At 43.2% G+C, this 18,560-nt stretch overlaps 1 protein-coding gene across 4 annotated transcripts in view; it reads left to right on the plus strand.

Moving 5' to 3' along the window:
* foxp2 (forkhead box P2) overlaps positions 1 to 18,560 on the plus strand; it is a 116,825-nt gene that overhangs the window by 70,807 nt on the left and 27,458 nt on the right. For all 4 annotated transcript variants that reach the window (XM_042511101.1, XM_042511100.1, XM_042511102.1 and 1 more), the window contains 5 exons: positions 8,252 to 8,389; positions 11,174 to 11,263; positions 13,994 to 14,174; positions 15,166 to 15,466; positions 18,340 to 18,444. In XM_042511101.1, the coding sequence (XP_042367035.1) occupies positions 8,252 to 8,389; positions 11,174 to 11,263; positions 13,994 to 14,174; positions 15,166 to 15,466; positions 18,340 to 18,444 (815 nt within the window). The remainder of the gene's footprint in view (positions 1 to 8,251; positions 8,390 to 11,173; positions 11,264 to 13,993; positions 14,175 to 15,165; positions 15,467 to 18,339; positions 18,445 to 18,560) is intronic.

Genomic DNA, 18,560 nt, shown 5'->3' on the forward strand with positions numbered 1-18,560 from the left:
CCAAGTCAAGACAGGCAAGCCCCAAGTCAAAAATGACAAGTTCCAAGTCAAAACAGGCCTACACATAAAGTTTCTAGTCTTAAACAAGTCATAGTATGCTCTTTAAAAGTGTAATGCAACTTTAGAGTAATAACATATTAAGTTAATAAATATAACAAATAATGAATGCTTTTGAAAAAAATGTGTTAAAACGTTTTAAAACTGTTTTTTGTGCACCTTAAAATGCCGAATGAAGTTAGAAGTTGTGGCAGCTCTGTCTGCAGTAGGCTTAATGTGCTGGTCAAAAATTACAAAAATCTGTTTTTTGTTGACTACCACATAGTTTTTGCACACCAATGGAATTGTCTTGGGTAAGACTTTTTTCCTGCTGGCACTCAGTAACGTAACGTCAGTTGTTTATGGTTCTCTGCTGCAACCTGGTAGGATGCTGTCGGACTGGTTCAGACAAAGTGGATCTGGGGAATTAAGTGTGAAAATGAACTGATTTGTGACACACTTTTTAAATAACATATTAATCTTTGGGCCTTTGGAAGATATCACATATATTCAAGTCAAAAGGCTCAAACCCAATGGAAGTCATTGGTATTGAAGTTCAAGTTGAGATGTGAGTCTTTTTTGATTTTGTAATGAGTCATCAAATTTGTGGCTTGAGTCTGACTCAAGTCCAAGTCATGTGATTCGAGTCCTCATCATGTGAATGCCCTCCCCCTTCCTCCCGCTAGTTAACATCCCATTCTTAACCATGCAAAGCCTGCGAGCTCATCACTGGCAAGTGTGGCAACTGGTGCTCTGCCCCTTTCACACTATCAAGCTGTGAATACATTTTTACAAGACTAATAACCTCGGTCCCATCTGTGCAACGCTCGTCTCTAACTACAAATGAAAATATTTAAGATTTTATGGATCGGGAGTGATGTTGGTTTAGCTGTTTTCCGTGAATTCTCCAGCTTCCTGCCCCGGCCAGTCAGATTATACGCAGCCACTGGGCCATCCAAGGAAGTGTCACACTTTTAAAGGTCAGGTCCGCGCGTTCTTCCCACTGAGCCAATATCACCTCGATAGCAGAGCTCATCTGCTTATTGGCTTTCATCTGGAACACACACACTCAAATACACAGATGCAGGGGGAAAGGGCTGCAACGCTAGACTTGAGTATAGGTGAGCTGACTCCAGCATGCATGGCTAAAGGATGGTGGTTCACATTTACATTTATGAATATATCTTTCCACTGCATCCCCTCTGGTTGGATCTGAAAATAGAGAAGAATTATCACTACGAAGGGGGGAAAAAAAGAGAGGGGGAAAATATTATGTTATTCATGAGGAAAACTTCTGTTGACTCTGAGAGAGAAAGAGAAAAAAAAAACGTCAGCACATTTTAAGTCAAACACCCTTGGTTACTGCTTTTGTAACCAGAAAACAAGATTTTTTTTTCACTCCCCATCTCCCTCCCCACGTTTTTTTTTTTTTTTCCTCCCCCTGCATTTACAACACCTACAGGACAAGATTGCTAAATTGCGAGGACAGAGCAGGTTCATCATTGTGATGCAAAAGAAGTTGAAATGCAACCCCAAGGCGAGGTAGCTGAGTTTGGGGGATCAAGAGAAAGTGAGAGGGAGGGAAGGATAAAAAAAAAAGTAGCTCAGACCTTTGATGTAGCAGCAACAAATTTACCTTGTGACAGAAGATACATGGGTGCAATAAACGAGTTATACCAGCCCTTACACATGCAATCAGATGATTCTGGCCAGGGTGTTAATTGGATCCTAACCGGCAGATCTGATACGCCTGGGCCCCGGTGGTGAGGGGGGAAAGCCTTTCCAAGTGATGAACTATAATTCACTGAGCTGCTTGAAGCACTTGTAATTTACTGTGTGTCACTGATGAAGAGGCTGATCCAGTGGAGGCCATATTACCTGCAACATCAGAGGGAAGTGCCCCCCCCCACCACCACCACCACCACCGCTGCTACCACCTCTCTCACTTTCTTTCTATTCCGGCACTCTGCACTTTCTTTTTTAATTCTCTCCCCTCCTCTATCTGTCGCTCCCCATTTACTCTTGAAATATGTGCACCTGCAGGGAGGAATCAGTCGGGAGTGAATTGTGCGAGTTTAATGATAAAGGTGTAACAATTTGTACTGATAATGACACAAACAATGTGTACGAGCAATGTCACACAGCCACGGAGTCTGCATTCAAGAGGCTTAATCAATGACTATCTGCATGTCGAGATAAATCAATATGGAAATTGTGCTAAGCCCGTCCCGATCTCCCCGGGCTTTTTTTATGAGAGGCTTTTGCATGATGGGTCTTTATGTTATGATAAATTGCACTACTGCTGCCAAACTGCTATGGAAATTGATTTAGGAAAACATTCAGTAATCTACTTAGCTTCAGTCCTGACAATCTGGAGTATTGATCTCCCTAAGCTGAAAACATGCATTGAGAGTGCGCGTGGCTCCTATGTGGTTTTACATGTTTCTAGTAGACCACACACTTGAAAGTCACAGTAGAGGGTGACACGGGAAGAATTTCTGTAGTTAATCACAACTAATTGCATTTTTTTTATCACATGTTTTCAATTCCATAATTTTGTATTTCAAACAGTTTTGAAGTCCAAATTGACAAGTTAAAGCAATTATTGCTAGATTGTCTTGAATAAGAATCAAATGACAGCAAAAAAGCGCACAGGGCGAGAATAAAGTGGGAATTTCTGCAAAGGGGAGACTCATGGGTACCCACAGAACCCATTTTCATTCAGATACCTTGAGGTCAGAGGTCAAGGAGCCCCTGTGAAATGACCATGTCATTTTTCCATTGCCAAAATTTAGCCTAACTCTGGTGACTTATTCTGCCCCTTACTAGGAAGCTAGCATGACATGGTTATGGTACCACTGGATTCCTCAGGTCTAGTTTCATGATGCCAGTTTCATCACTCCAGCTTTAAAACTCAACCTGGTACAGCCCCTTAAAGACATGAGTGTCTGTCAGCATTTCCACAATTTAAAAAAAAAAATAACACGTTAATTATGGATTATGGAAACCTACTTGGTAATAAACCTTGTTGTGATTTTAGCTGCTACAAATAGCTAGCTCTTAGTTCATTAGCTCGATGATAACACATAATGGGAATTACCATTGACATGCTAACTGAAATTAGCATTGCGATCACGATAATTATATCTTAAAATATGCTTAACATACCTAACAGAAAACATGTGTGCTCATGCTTACAAACATACATTTCCTATGCTCTGTGAAAACAATCTAAAAAGCTGCTGTCTTGACATTGCTAGCTCAATATTATTATTATTATGATCCACAAGATTCCCGAAAAAACATCAGCCTCTATTTCACAGCAAGGCGCTCACCAAGCCAGCTGCCCCCGTAAGCCTTGGTGGTCCTCGAGTGGAGAGTCCCAGCTATCAATAATCGTGTGGCCTTATTTGGCAGTAATTGGCGAGTAAATGAGCAGTGTCAGCTGAAAGGGAGTTGAGAGGTCAGAAGTCCACAAGCAACAAGGGGGGTCCGAGTTTGGGCCCCCCTTGGGATGCTCAGGAGATTGAGATGAAATAGGGGTGGTGGGGTAAGTGGAGGATTTTTTTCTTGATTTCTTTCTCTCTGTCTTCCTGTAAAATGAAGCTTGTGGCTTAATTAGCAGTGACTCTCCCCGCCAAGGATCCACAGTAATTACCGAGCAGGACCCTTCCATTTCTCATCGCAGTTATCTGAAGCAGTAGCGCGGCTCAGTCCGCCTGTCCAGCGCTACATGAACAACCCCTGTCGTTGATAACCGCCCCGCATTCCCCGCGATGTTTATGGCCGACATTTAATCACCCCACCCCCCCCCCCCCCCCCCACTTATTACTGCTAAGTGAATTGTATAGACGGAAATAAAAGGAATTCCTCTCTGCTGGACTTTAATTGTTTAAGTTTGAACTCCGATACACCACTTATCTCGTGCTTTAGGTAATTTGAGCTCACTCATACAAAATTCACTCCTGCAAAGATAAAGCATCACACACTGGAGTGGGTATAATTGCTGGAAGAACATTGGTCCATAGAGTTGGAGGCAGCCAGTGAGCCAGTGGAGGTGTGGTGTTTTGTATTTAATGCCCAGTTAAATCAAACATAATGAGAGAGCGCCAGCTCTGCCTGGGAAGAGATACCTGAGCTCTCCTTTGGAAGAGCTTGACCTTTCGCGAGGCATCGGACAGGCTGGTTACAGGCTGCGGCTGTGACAAGAGTGGTGTAATGATGTGCTCGTTCTGGTGAGGGGCCCACCAGTGTTTTCACATCAGGAGCCAATTTAAAGGTCCTTTGTTTTGGTCTCCAACTTTTGAGGGCAAATCACATGGCTTCTAAGTTCATGTCAATAACATTTCTCTTTAAGGCGCACCAACAAAAAGGGGTGTAAATGGGAGCGCTGTTTAAAAACAAGCACGTTTCTTGCAAATGTGAGCACATTTAAATGACTTGCTCAAATGTAATTTGCAGACTACTCTTTTCCATCCAAATGTGCATTATTAAAAGCAAGAGAAGCACCTTCTCTGTTATTAATGTCCCCAGTGGCCACATCAGCTTCAGCTAATTTCAAACGATTTAATAATAAATCCCATTAATATTTTGTGTGCACTAGTGTTGGAAATACATCCTTTTGGATTACAGAGAAGCAAAGGCAGAGACCCAATTGGATATCATGGCTCCTCTTCTTCTACGAGAGCGAGTCCGCACGGATGTTTACGCCACCGCCATCGCCTCGTAAATGCTCATTAATTTTATCCCTTCGTGGCAAAATCATTTCTAGGAGAGGCAATTCAGCCTCCTGTTCCTTTCAATTCACCACTCCCGTCAATCAAGCCCTCGTGCAGTATCCTGCAAAATGGAGGTGTTATATTCCCGCAATTATCATGTCATATACTCGAAAATGTAAATGAACGTGTGTGTAAAATTAAATTTATGGGTTGTCAGTGAAGAATAAGAACCAGGAGAGCAATTACTTATCTGCTTTCATCTCGGAGCCTCTGATACGTCAAGCAGAAAAGCATGCAGTTAAATGCTGGAATTAGCATTGTGCTGCACTTCACAATGGACGTGGGCCACTGCCTTTTCTCCCCTCGCTTTCTTCCTGGTGCCTCTTCCCCCGTGTCCTTCCCCTTCTTTTTGTTTGGAGCACCGGTGAAATGAAGATGATTATCACCCATTACGTCTAAGAAAAAAAAAAAAAAAAAGCTAATGAAAGTGGAAAAAGGAACTTCCCAGTTTCATAACCTGGTTGTTTGCTGTTTTTTCTTTGTTGAAATCTTGTTTGGATGTTGAAATCCTGCATTATTCATTCATCAAACTACGTACGCTTTTATTTTTCCACTTCCACAATAAAGAAACACTTTGACATATATGCAGAATTTAGATTTAATTCCACTTTATATATATGCATGCGCATACATTTGCGCTAAACCCAACATGTCTAAGCCTGCATCTCCTTTGTGAGCCAAAACATCTTTGTGCTAGCATCCAATTAATAGTCTTAATGAGTGCATCACTCATGTTGTTTCTCAGCCACACTCGTCCCATTGTCGTGGCATCCAACACAAAACCAGGAGTGACTGCGGGGGTAATTACTTACCTAGCAAATGTACCTTTAAGGGTTAATAACATTGAAGGTGTAAGCACAGCATTTGCATAATTACACACGGACTGTTTAATTTGCAACTTTTGACGGCTTTTGTTCGCCACCTCGCTTATTGTGAATGCATTTTCTTTTGGCACTCTTGCATAGAGGAGTCCAGAGAAGAAAAGAGATGTACCACAACATCCTCCTCCTCCTCCTCCTCCTCCACCTCTTCCACCTTAGATGGAGTCCCTTCTCTCTAAGACCCTAATGAACAATGGAGGCAGGATTTGTTTGAATATGAATATGAATGTGCAGCGGGGCCGGCTGGAAGTTGACCTTCAGCTGTGATTTTCAGTTCATCAGGATTAGTCAAGGCGGGCGATCAGGAGCCACTAATGCATAATGACTTCTAAAATGAAAAATGTGTAGTGACCATGCAAATGTCTTGGCTAATCAAAGAGGGGGGAAAACCTGGGGTGGGGGGTAGGCGTCGAGGAGAGGAGAGCTAAACAAGGACGTGTCAAGGCCTGACAGAGAGAGAGAGGGAGAGAGAGGAGGAGGGAGGAGAGACATGCATGGAAAGTAATCAAGGCAGCTTGATTAGCTGGCGATGAGGACAGGGATGTCTTATTGGCCCCTTGACACACCATATAGGCTAGCTACTGTCGTGGCAGCTCTCTGAAAAACACTGTCGCAATTAGAGTCATTGAAGATGTTACTACATGTTGATATTTTAAAGCTTGTTTTGCAAGAATCATTGTCGACAAGATGCATCCAGCCCTAAAAAAAGTAGCATTGTTGTGCTAGAAGCTGATTGAATTACATTTTAAAGGTCATATAAGAAAGGAAGCGATGATTTGAGTCACTTCAATCAGTCTAGTGACGCTTGTGTGTGTATTCAGTCAAGGAGAATCAACTGGTGAGCCATAGAGTTATTGCATACGAAATCATTCACTCGTATTATTTTTCAAAACACTGCCACAAAGTCAACAAAATTTAACATTCCCTTCTCTACAAAAGTTGTTCAATTTTTAAGCAGCCACGAGGAGCTGAAACTCAATAATATGACTGTTAGCCCACACTCCCCTGTTAGGATGTGTGCACACAATCAAAGCCCGAAGAGAAACGCATCCTTTGTCTATTGATCTGCTGCCTCAGAAGTCGCTTGCGCTGCCGTCTTAGAAGAATTTGGCGGAAATACAGGATACGTACTTTGTTTTGTTTTGGTGAAGTTCTTCTGCTGTGGTTTGACAGCTTGTATTTTTAATGATTATCTCCTAAAAATGACATACATTTTTCAAAATGGTATGCCAGCAGCGAGCAAAAAACAAATGTGCTCGTGGCTGCTTTTAAGACAATGTAAAACTTGCTCACTGCAATTAAGAAACGCCATAGTACAGTGATAGTAGTAACTCAAGTCATGTCTTAAAGCCGAATCTGGCTTGCACCAGGTGACCCACTGACCGTTTTTAAATTTCACACAGGAATTTTTTTTTGTTTTTTTTTTGTATTTTTAGCACAAAAAACAGAGTTCTTGGGTAATCCCCAAATGTCCTTGAATCCTAGAAACATGTCTGCATACACCAGACCTTTGTGGGACTGCTTTTTCCTACAAAATTAGAATCAACAGGGTTTTTTTATCTTTTGTGTATGTCTCCCTTTTTGTATCATTCTCTGTCCCTTTCTTAATTTAGACATTTTGCAGGTCTGTGAATGCATCACAGGCGGAACTAGTCTTGAGTTTTATTTTTCCTCACCAGCAGTTTAAGTCATTTGGTGGATAGTTGATCTGTTGATCTGGTCAGAGCTGATCAGATCGATGGATGTAAGGAGAATGTAAGTAGACCAATGCGCACTTAAGTTTCACTTAAACTGCATCTGATGTTCTTCTGCTCCGTCTGTGTCCAGAGTATGCTCAGGGGTCCCAGATTTTGTTGTTATGAATAACTGAACGGTATATGTGTTCCAAATGATGGTCCATCCAAGTTGAATGCTGCTGCTACATAATCAGAAGTGCTTATGTCTTTTTTTTTCTCCATATTTCCCTCCCCTCCTGCATGAAATATTGCAAAGGTTGAACCCCCAACCTCCAAGCCACGACCCCCCGCATCACATTGAATTGACCACTTCATCACTGTGCTTTTAATCAACTTCAGAGTTGTGCATTTTCACGCTGTTTCACAATAGGAGCACTGATAGGCACGCCTAAGTGGGGGAGTTCAAAGGTCTTGCTAATTAAGGTCTACGTCTATTTAAATCTCCTACTTTTCCCAGCGGGGGTTGGAGGCAGAGCAAAATAAGATGAGCAACACAAAGGCACAGCACCCATCTGTCCTTCAGCATCTCCTCAAGGCTGCCAAGCGTCACGGCCATGGGAGGCCTGCTCTCCCTACCTCTCCGTCACCAATTACTATGCTCCCAGTAGATCCATGCCAGTAGGCTTGACGCACATCTCTAATGCTCTATTTTTTTCCAGCTTTCTCCTTTTTTACTCATCCCTCCATCCACCTGTGCTTTTATTGTTTACCCAATCTTTTCTCACCCACTTTACATCTGATACCTCTCCTTTGCACCTCTTCTCCACTTTCTCTTTGCTGCCTCTCACCCCACCTTTTCCTCTCTCATCCTGTCGTCCAGGTTCCAGTGTCAGTGGCCATGATGAGTCCCCAGGTGATCACGCCGCAACAGATGCAGCAGATCCTCCAGCAGCAGGTGCTCTCCCCCCAGCAGCTCCAAGCTCTGCTCCAACAGCAGCAGGCTGTAATGCTGCAGCAGGTACACACACACACTCAACACCTAACATGCATGCACCCTTAACTCTTTGAAACCTGAACAAATTGTCTGATTTTTTTTCAAGAACATAAGAAAGGTTAAGAAATGACCCCAAAAATTACCAAGAAACGAGTAAAAGTTAAAAAAGAAAGAGAATTTCCCTGAAAATTGGCATAAAAGAAAAGTAAAACACAAAAACAAACAAAAGAAAAAAATACTCTAAAAGTACTAAAATAATATATAAATATATTTCTGTGGCATATATTTAAATCTATAATTATAATAAATATGTATGTAGTTCTCAAATATGTATTTATTTATTTATTTACATAGTTCTCATAACTTTAATTAATATCTTGCTAATTTGGGGGATCATTTCTTGCCACGATATACATAGCCTTTTTTGTAATTTTTCAAAAGAAATTAAACCTATTTGCTCCGGTTTCAAAGGTTTAAATACTTGTAAAAGGTGTCTGTTTGCTACAAAAGAAAACTGATGTCAATCCAGATTTCAAACAAACATTTAGGGATAAACACTGCGCATGCAGACACATGCTCACCTGGATGCAGGCCGAACCCCATCGGCAACAGATACCTAGAGGTATACATACCTAACCACAACTACGCACTTTTAAGACCATGTACAAATTTAGACCTGTAATCAGTTTTCCTTTGTTAAGTCTTTATTTAAACTTTAAAACAGCCTCATTTGGCATCACTGTGTGTGCAAACATACACATATACCCCCACACAACCCTGAGTCACTGGCTCTTGCATGTCGCAGCCATCGGTCGCTCATGCCAATTCACCACAGCCCCACGTCCTTGACACGCTTACCAAGAGGAATCTGTAACTGATGCACTCGTTCACGTCACCTCTAATTAACCGTCTCTAGTGTGTCGCTGGTTCAATTCCCTGACAAGCATCCATCAGGGACTGAGAGAGTAGGGCACAGTTGGGTTGAACACCAGGAGCTGAATGATAGGTGATGGATGATGTAATATTTGGAATCAGCTCGAGAAAGCACACACTCGGCACCGTCTCGTGTCAGAGTTTAAATGCATTTCTCATTCATAGATTTGATTAAGGGAAGGAGAATTGTTTAATTAAGAACGTCAGTCATTCTGATTATTCCTCTTCATTAAGAGCGCTCAGGCTCTCGATTTAGTTTCAGTACAATGGCGTGCCTTTGCACTGCCTTTTTCACAGAAACAAAAGGCACTACTAATTTGACACTCAACATTTGCATATTTTTTTACAGTCCTCTACATGGTCAATCTTAAAGGAATACTTCATCCCCTAAATGACCATTTGCATATCAGTTACTCACCCCATTTTTCAAGAATTCAAGAAAACTGTTCTTCTCGTATGCCTCCATGGTGAACAAAGGATCCGAAAGCTCAGAAATTTTTTTATGAATTGAAGTCAGTGGGGGCCACGTTTAACAACAGCAAAACTGTATCAAAGCATCTGTTTACAGACTCTCACACAACTAAATGCAGTGTAATCCAAGACTCATTTATCCAGTTCTATGCTCAGAACTTCCCAAACATGCATTTTCTCGAAAGCCTGACTGTTTAAAACACTTGAACAGTCTCACGCCTGGACAAGTGGTGTACCTTCACTGTGGATGCAGAAGTGTCTTAACTGTAAATTCTTGGGAGACCTGGATTATACTGCAGAAATTGTGTGAGAGTTTTTAAGCTAATGTTTTGATATAGTTTTGCTGTTGGACCCCATTTACTTGAATTCTTTAAGAATTTTCTTCACCATTGAGGTTTAAAAAAAGGTTTTCTCACCAAATTCAACAGAACACCTGGTGAGTAATCTGTTTGTATGTACAAGTGGCCATGTGGGGGATGAAGTATTCCTTTAATAGCAAAGTTTAGCATTTTTAATGGCATCGTTCTTAAAAAACATTGAGAATCAACTCCTACTAACTCAGCAACAACCACTGGGTCAGACCTGTCCTCAGTCAGCATGAAGTGAAGTTCCATTGATTTATGTTGATTAAGTGACTATAGCAGGAGTTATGAAACATGCTCCAAGGGCTTAATATTCATGTCTGTCAAATCATGTGGATATTTCTATGGCAGTTTGCAAAGAATTGGACCATGGATTCCTCTGACCTGCTTCATGGACTTTTCATTCAGACCAGAAAGCCATCTGAAGATTATAAGAAATAAAACTGAAATCATTGTCTAAATAGCTGTCAAAGTATGTGTGTTAAAGGAATCAGTTCAATGTAGCGAACCTGCTCCTGAGAGGCTTTACTCTGTTTATTTCAGCCACTCCAAAGGAAGCCAATGCACTCTGGCAGCCAAATGCATCGTTAATATGATGAATTGTTGCCCCCTACAGAACTGTGGGACTATTAAACGTCCATATGGAGAGGACTGCGAAAGACAGCGAGGATACAAATGCCAAAAGCAGTAGAAAATGTACTTATAATGTGCAACAGTTTCAGCATAACCAACATGTGAAGTCCAGCTGGCGCTTAAGATGTGCAGGCTGAGGAGAATATGTCTAGTTAATTGTAAGGAATCTACTTTGAGGGTTTTTGCAAGTATATCAATTAGACTTAGTCATATTTCTCCAAAATGGCATAAAGTCTGAGTTATATCATTTATAACATTACAAATGAGTCAAATACATCTTTGAGCAACCTTGCTTCAAAGCCTATGAATGCTACAGTATTATTTAGAGACAGTTTAGAGATATGCACTTTGGCAAATATGGATTTACTCATTTTCTTACTTTTCATTCTTCCTCTGTCTGTGTGTGCAGCAACATCTGCAGGAGTTTTATAAGAAACAACAGGAGCAGCTTCATCTGCAGCTTCTCCAGCAGCAGCACCCTGGCAAGCAGGCTAAAGAGGTAGGAGCACCACTTACACGCACACTCTCTTATGGACACCGATGATTTTTCTACACGATCACTAATTAATAAGAAAAGCAAAACTCTCAGATCAGTGTTTCTCAGCCAGGGGTCCTTGAGGGACTTCCAGGGGGTCTCCAAGAGTCTATTTTCACTATTTAATTTACTACTGAAATAAGATCAATGTGAGTAAAGGCCCAGACGCACCAAAGCGATATCAAAGAACTAGTGGAGAAAAAGCCAGGCTGTTGCGTCGCCTCATGTCACATGTGTCCCAGTCAAAAAGTTGCCTCTAATTATGCCACAAAGACTACAGTCAACAGCCAACTAGCACGTTTTGTGCCTACGTGAGCGGAAACAGTTCTCCATCGTCTGACAGTTAGCACATTAAAAACATAAAACAAAGGATTTGTACAATGCGCCAGCAAAGTATGACACAGTCAATCTCTGCCAAAGAGCTCAATGGCAAAAAAATCATCTTACTCAAGTTTGTTATGGCTTCATGCCCTCTTGACTTGAGTAGAGTGAGTTCGTTTGTTAACAGGCTCCACCATCTCCTACGCTGTTCAACAAATGATAAGGTCAGAATTGTGCCAAAGTTGTGGGGCATACCGTGAAAACTAGGGCTACAGATGCTCACCGACAGCCCAACATTGGCCGTCAGCCAGCTGGTGGCTTGGTGTGTCAGGGCTTAAAGAGTCATAAGAGGGACTATTCTGACCGTAGCGTTTCCTTCATCCATGTTATCTTCCCAACTGTAGTTGCCAATGATATAATTCTGGTCTGTGACCCGATGTGTATAAATGTACTCAAGGTCCTTGACGCTGAAAAAGGTTGAGAAGCACTGTATGAGATAATTAGAAACACGGGAATATTTTGATCGTAAATACTAGTTTAAACTGAAGTCTTCAAATCCGTTCTCATTTTGTCAACCACAAGCACTCAATTCAGTCTTCTCAGATGACAGATTTGTTGTTTTGTAATTGAACAAAATCAGCTGGTTAATTTGCTATAAGCGAGCAGACAAACCCCCAAACACACACACACACACACACCACTAATGAACTGTTTCAAGTGATGTTCACTCACAGTATGCATGCCACATTCCCACACACTCACTGATTTATAGAAAGAAGACGAGAGACAAAGGGGTCCTGGGTCCAACTCGTTAATGAACTGTTTCTGCAGGCGTACAAACACTCACAAACACATGCAATCGGCTCTAAAGTTAAAGCGTACGGCGCTCATAAATCACAGTGACAGGCAGCCAGTCGACAGACATCGTTCTGTGGCTATCAGAGAGGAGGAGATGAGCGTGACAGCCTCAGCCACATTTGTGTTGGAGCATTACACGGCGTCGAACCGTGAGAGGCAGTCCGGGGCCACATCCAGGAGATACTGTACGTGTGGAAGCAGTTAAATTGATCAGAAAAAAGGCACATATACACACACTGTCCTTCTTTTTCTCTCTCAATGTGTTGCACATCTCAGTGTCTCCTCAAGCAGCCCATTATGCTGCCCCGACTGGAAGTAGGGCTGACCTCCCGGCGGCTTTGTTTCTGTTTGGATTTGTGAATAGAGTTTTTCAGGGGCCCCGCCATCAAATATGGAATAGAAATTGCTGCCTTATTTCTCTTGAGGCAGGGTGGAGGGAGGACAAACTGCCTTCCTCCATCACTCCATTATGCAGCCTGTTTTCCAGTGAGCGCATCACAAGTTTTACCCCCCCCCCCACCTTCTGTCCCTACACCTCCACCTCCATGCTTTTCCAGGTCCAACATGATACAAACATTAAAAAACACGTGACATGCTGTTTGCACATGTACAAGTGCAAGAGGGGGAGAACAAATACAAACATCAGAATCACAGTCACCTATGTGCATCCTCTCTTTTGGCATTACAGACTAGAAAGACTGAATCTTTTCCACTTCTAGCCAATTATTACCTGAGACTCAAAGCTTTTGTCTCTCCCGAAAACTCACTCCCTCTCTGACTTGTTTTGCTGCGGCGACTTGAGTTTGATGTTTTCCATTTTGTTGTTATTTTTTGTTGTTGTTTTGCACAAGGCTTACGCAATTGCCTGTCTGGCCCAGCGATAAACAACTCTGTGAGGCAGCGAGGAGAGCAGAGAGAGGGGGAGGTGGAAGGAGGAGGGGGGGGTGCATGTGCGTGCATACGTGTGTGTGTTTGCACTGCTGTCTATGCATCCACATGCGTGTGATGCTGTAAATCTCTCATTCTGCCAGCTCCCTCTGGCCACATAAGCTGTAACAGACCATCAGTGAAGGCGAGACAATTAACTATCAGGGGGTGGTGGGATGGCGGGGGATTATACCCGAGGCTTAGTATCATACACAATCACAAGGCACATACACTGACGGGCTGGAGAGCTGGTATATCAGCCACAGCTTTGTGTCTTGTTTGTGTGTGTGCTCACAGATGTGAACACACACAGAGACGAGGCAACAACACTGTGGTACAGCCCAAAAAAACAGGAGACTAAGTGAGCACACAGAGAGCGAGCGCGTGCAGAGAGACAGAAGAAGAGGCAGAGAGGTATAGCTAAGGTCACGGCAGAGGCGAGTGAGTGCAGACTCTCTACACACAGCACAAACACAGCTCCGTCTCCTCTCCCACTCTCTCAGTTGTTAATTCATCTGTAATTTTCTCTCCCTCCCCTCCTCTCCACTCCTCTCTTTGCTCCTCTCCTCCTCCTCCTCCTCTCTATAGCAACAGCAGCAGCAGCAGCAGCTGGCCGCCCAGCAGCTCGTCTTCCAGCAGCAGCTCCTGCAGATGCAGCAGCTCCAGCAGCAGCAGCACCTGCTCAACATGCAGCGGCAGGGCCTGCTCTCACTGCCCGGGCCCGCTCCCGGCCAAGCCGCGCTGCCCGGACAAACCCTGCCGCCGCCAGGTAAGAGGAAGTGGAGAGGGAGAGGGGAGGGAATGTAGCCGTGTTAATCTTAGAGCACGTGACTTGCAACAGTGGCAGGTCACATGCTTCCTGGGTTTCGTCTGCAGGTGTTAAGTGTCTTTTCAATCTTCAAGCCTGTCAATCCCACTTCTCTTCTGTCTCTCCTTCCTGCCTTGTTTTTTGTTTTCTCATTTGTATGCACCTGTGTCCCCCCGCGTTATCTCTTAAGTATGTCTGTCTGTCTGCCTCCTCCTTCATTGGTATGCTCTTCTGCCATCCACTTTGTCCCTAACTCTCCACATGATCATTTTGTTTAGTCTTCCCATTCTTCCTTCTCTCTCTCTCTTCTTGTCTGATTGTGGCTTTCTTTGTCTACCTCTGTTTCTCTCTCAGCTCTGCCTATGTTTGTTGTTTTTTCCATCTCTGTTTCTATTCCCTCAGCCCCCTCCTTCTTTCCCCGCTTGTTGTTGTTGTTGTTTACTGCCTTCTCTGAGAGCCAGGGAGAGGAGAAAGAGAAGAATAAAAGGACAGACAGAGAGAGAGGTAGAGGAGAGCAGGCTCCATTTTCTTCTCCCGAGCCAAGTAAACACCTATGTTTGTTGTTTACCACTAAAATGGCGCAGAGAGAAAACAACAGGCAGGGAGATGTTTAGAAGGAAATCAAAGTATTGCCTAATTAGTTGGCAGGCTGCAAACAAGCAGTGGACAAAGCTTGTTTATCTCAGATGGAACATGCACACAGTCGCCGTAATCAGGGTTTTATAGTTCCTTCTCGTCGGAAACTGGGCAGAGAAGAAGAACACTTGATTGTATTGAGCAGTACAGTTCAAACTGAGGTCTGCAGTGAAGCAGTGCAGGATGATAGTCTCACTGAGGGCAAGGCCTTGAGTCATGCAGCTTTATACAACTTTTATGGCTGTTGAGTAAAGTTTGCAGACTTTATGCTTTTGTCTCACAGCATCTTTTTTCCTCTCTGTGTCTTTTTCTCCAGCCGGCCTGAGCCCCGCCGAGCTGCAGCAGTTGTGGAAGGACGTGACCGGAGGCGGTGGTCACGGTATGGAGGACAACGGCATCAAACACAGCAACAGCGGCAGCGGCACCGGCGGAGGGGGCGGCGGCGGCGGCGGTCTAGACCTCTCCACCAACAACTCTTCCTCAACTACCTCCTCCTCCAATCCCGCCAAAGCATCGCCGCCCATCTCTCACCATTCCATCGCCAACGGACAGTCCCCCGCCCTCAACCACAGAAGAGAGAGGGAACGAGAACGGGAACGGGAAAGGGAGCGAGAGAGGTAATGGAAAAATGTCAACTTTTTTTGACGTAGCGCCAAGAAAAAAAAAAAAAGAAGGCAGAGAAGATGAAAAGTTTACTACACAAGCTTGTGTGCCACAATTCAACACAGGAGTTTTCACAGTGTTTGTCCTCGTTTAAAATAACAGCATCGTTACAAGAGGGAAAACATCATGTTTTGTTTGTTTGTTCAATAGTTTATTAGAGTCTTAGTGATATTTAAAAAAAAAAAAAAAGAGCCTTGTTCTCCCAGGGGACCACGTGTGCCGTTGAACGCACTTAGCTTGCACACAGATATCAAAAGCAGGGAGAGGAAGCCATGCAGGCAGACGCACTTACAACAAGCCTCTCTGGCAGGCAAGACAAGGTAACCTCCTTGTACATTAAGTATTTAGTGCTTTCTCTTTTTTTTTTCCCTCTTTTGAAAATTACCTTCTTTGCTTGCTTGTCATGTAAACAGAATACGTGATGCCTTGAGTGGCGTTTCCAGGATGTTTATCCTTGTGATGGCGTCTTTTATAAATGCACCCAGCACCAAAACACTGACTGTTCACATATCTGCCTATCTGGCCCATGCATTATTCAAAGGCTTTTCTTGGGCGATATTATAATAAGGACTTAGGGTAGCGGCATGTGTGTGCGTGTGTGTGTGTGTGTGGATGCTCGGTAGAGACTCACACTGGAGGTGGAAGTGCTGTGTAATTGGTTTAAAGTAGATGCTATCTCTCCAGTACCACTAAAAGGAGGCTTGAAAAAGATACCTTTAGAAGGAAGACAGAGAGAAAGAGAGAGGTAGGGAGGGAATGAGAAGAGAAGGAAGAAGCAGGGGGAGAAAAAAAAGACGTTTTATCTGCCTGTGTCCCGAGGGGTGTGTGGTGTCTCATAATGATCGAACAAGGAGTATTGTCAGGAGCACTGCTTACTAACATGCAACGGATCGATGTGGGGAAAGCCCCTCTGTAAAACACAGTGTGAGCTCTGCCAGCACACACACATATTCATGGGCCACACACATGCACACAGCCGTCGACCACACATGCACAGGCGTAACCTATAAGCAGACAAACACACACTGTACGCAACACACTGCCGTTCTCACACAGACAGACGCACACACAGCAGTGCCAAGCCTAAAGGTTAAACTGTCATCTTTAATAGGATGTGCTGTCTAGGCAGGGTCGTAACTTATTTGGGTGCCATTTGAAAAACGCCAGAGCACCCCCTGCCCCCATTGTCCTCAAAGAACATAAGTTACACAGAGTATTAATCTCCTGATGAAAATTATATGGCTGTCTGGATTTTTAATGTTTACTTGAAAGCGTCCACCCCCTCCTCCCCATAATGGCTTTACAAGATGGGATGGTGGCTGTGGTGGAGACAAAGCTACAGATCATTCTAGATTTCCATTGGGGATGTTAGCTCACACTTTAGTCTACGCTGTCTCTTACTTAAAAAGACATTTCGCTCCAAAATCAAAACTACATGTTATCAATCTGTTTCGGTGTGAGTTAAAACCTGTGGCTGTGGAGATATTCGCCATCGAGATGTCTGACCTCTCTCCAATATAATAGAACTAGATGGCACTTGGGTTTTGGTGCTCAAAGCACAAAAAAATTGCTTTTGAAAACCTCGACAGCAATGTCCAGAAATCATGACCAGACTTCTGAAGATAATCCACAAACCTTTTTGTGAGCAGTTTAATGTTGGACCTATTTTCTCCTAAACTACACCCAACAGCCATATCACTTTGCAGAGGGAAGCGTGCATCTACTGCTGGTTCACTTAGCACCACAGAGCTAGGTAATGTTACAGCTCAGCCGAGGAAGACCTTATTAATGTTTACATCTCAAGCTGTCACGAGCATGAACCTCTCATCGTGAGCAGATGCACACTTCCTTCTGCGCTGTGATGTGGATAGCAGGTAAAGTTCAGTAGAAAGAAAATATTTCCTTGCTTAAAAACTCAACAGCTATGTCTCTTTCCAGAAATCATGAGTCTGTTCCTCAAGATAATCCCCAGACCGTGTTGTGAGCAATTTCATGGACTATTTTCTTTCTGCTGAACAACACCTGTCAAACATATCACCTTGCAGAAGGAAGCGTGCATCTGCTCATGGACGAGAGGCTCATGCTCATGACAGCGCAAGATGTAAACATAAGTGACGGCCTCCTCGGCTGAACGTTAACTAACTCAGTGGTGCTAGGTGAGCTGGCAGTAGATGTACGCTTCCTTCTGTGCAGTGAGTTGGTTTATAGGTGTTGTTTAGAAGAAAGAAAATAGTTCCTTCTTGAAACTGCTCACAACAAGGTCTTTGGAGTATCTTCAGTAACTGGTTCATAATTTTTGGAAAGAGACATTGCTGTTGAGGTTTAAAATGCTTTGAGCACCACAAACTTGAGTGCTATCTAGTTCCATTATATTGGAGAGAAGGCAGACATCTCTACAGCTGATATATCCAACACTCTGCAACTTACACCAAAACAATCTAGACTGATAAAGAGCACTACAGGTAAGATTAAACATATGTATTTTTGATTTGGGGTTGAACTGTCACTTAAATGTAGTTGCATATTGTGATTATTTCGGTTGATTTGAGATGAATAGTCTCTGAGTTTTCAGAACATCTGCTTTAAAAGCCTCTGTCACTATATATTTGTTTGTTTCTCTCTGTCTCTCCTTTCGAGCCTCATTTTTGAACAACTCAACTAAAGTGACCTTTTTTGACCCCTTTTTTTGCTGATTGAAACCTGGCGTACACAAACCTTAAGCCTTTGCAGATTCTGTTATGAACTCAATGCTATCCTCCCCTTTTTCACTCCCTCTTGTTTGGCTTTCTTGTTAACTTATTTTCTCTCTCTTTTTTTGCTGTTTCAGTTCACTACATGAAGAAAGTGGAGGGACCCACCCCCTGTACGGTCATGGTGTGTGTAAGTGGCCCGGCTGCGAGAACATCTGCGAGGACTTTGGACAGTTTTTGAAGTAAGAGCACACAGCAATGACACAGCTGTTATGCTGCAGACGATTTTCTGCTCACCTCTCCCTGTTAACACCATGTGGGAGTTTTTGTGTCTGTACAAGAAGCTAATTTTATTGTG

The sequence above is a fragment of the Plectropomus leopardus genome, chromosome 22 (genome assembly GCF_008729295.1).
Source record: "Plectropomus leopardus isolate mb chromosome 22, YSFRI_Pleo_2.0, whole genome shotgun sequence".
In the NCBI taxonomy this organism is placed as follows: Eukaryota; Metazoa; Chordata; class Actinopteri; order Perciformes; family Serranidae; genus Plectropomus; species Plectropomus leopardus.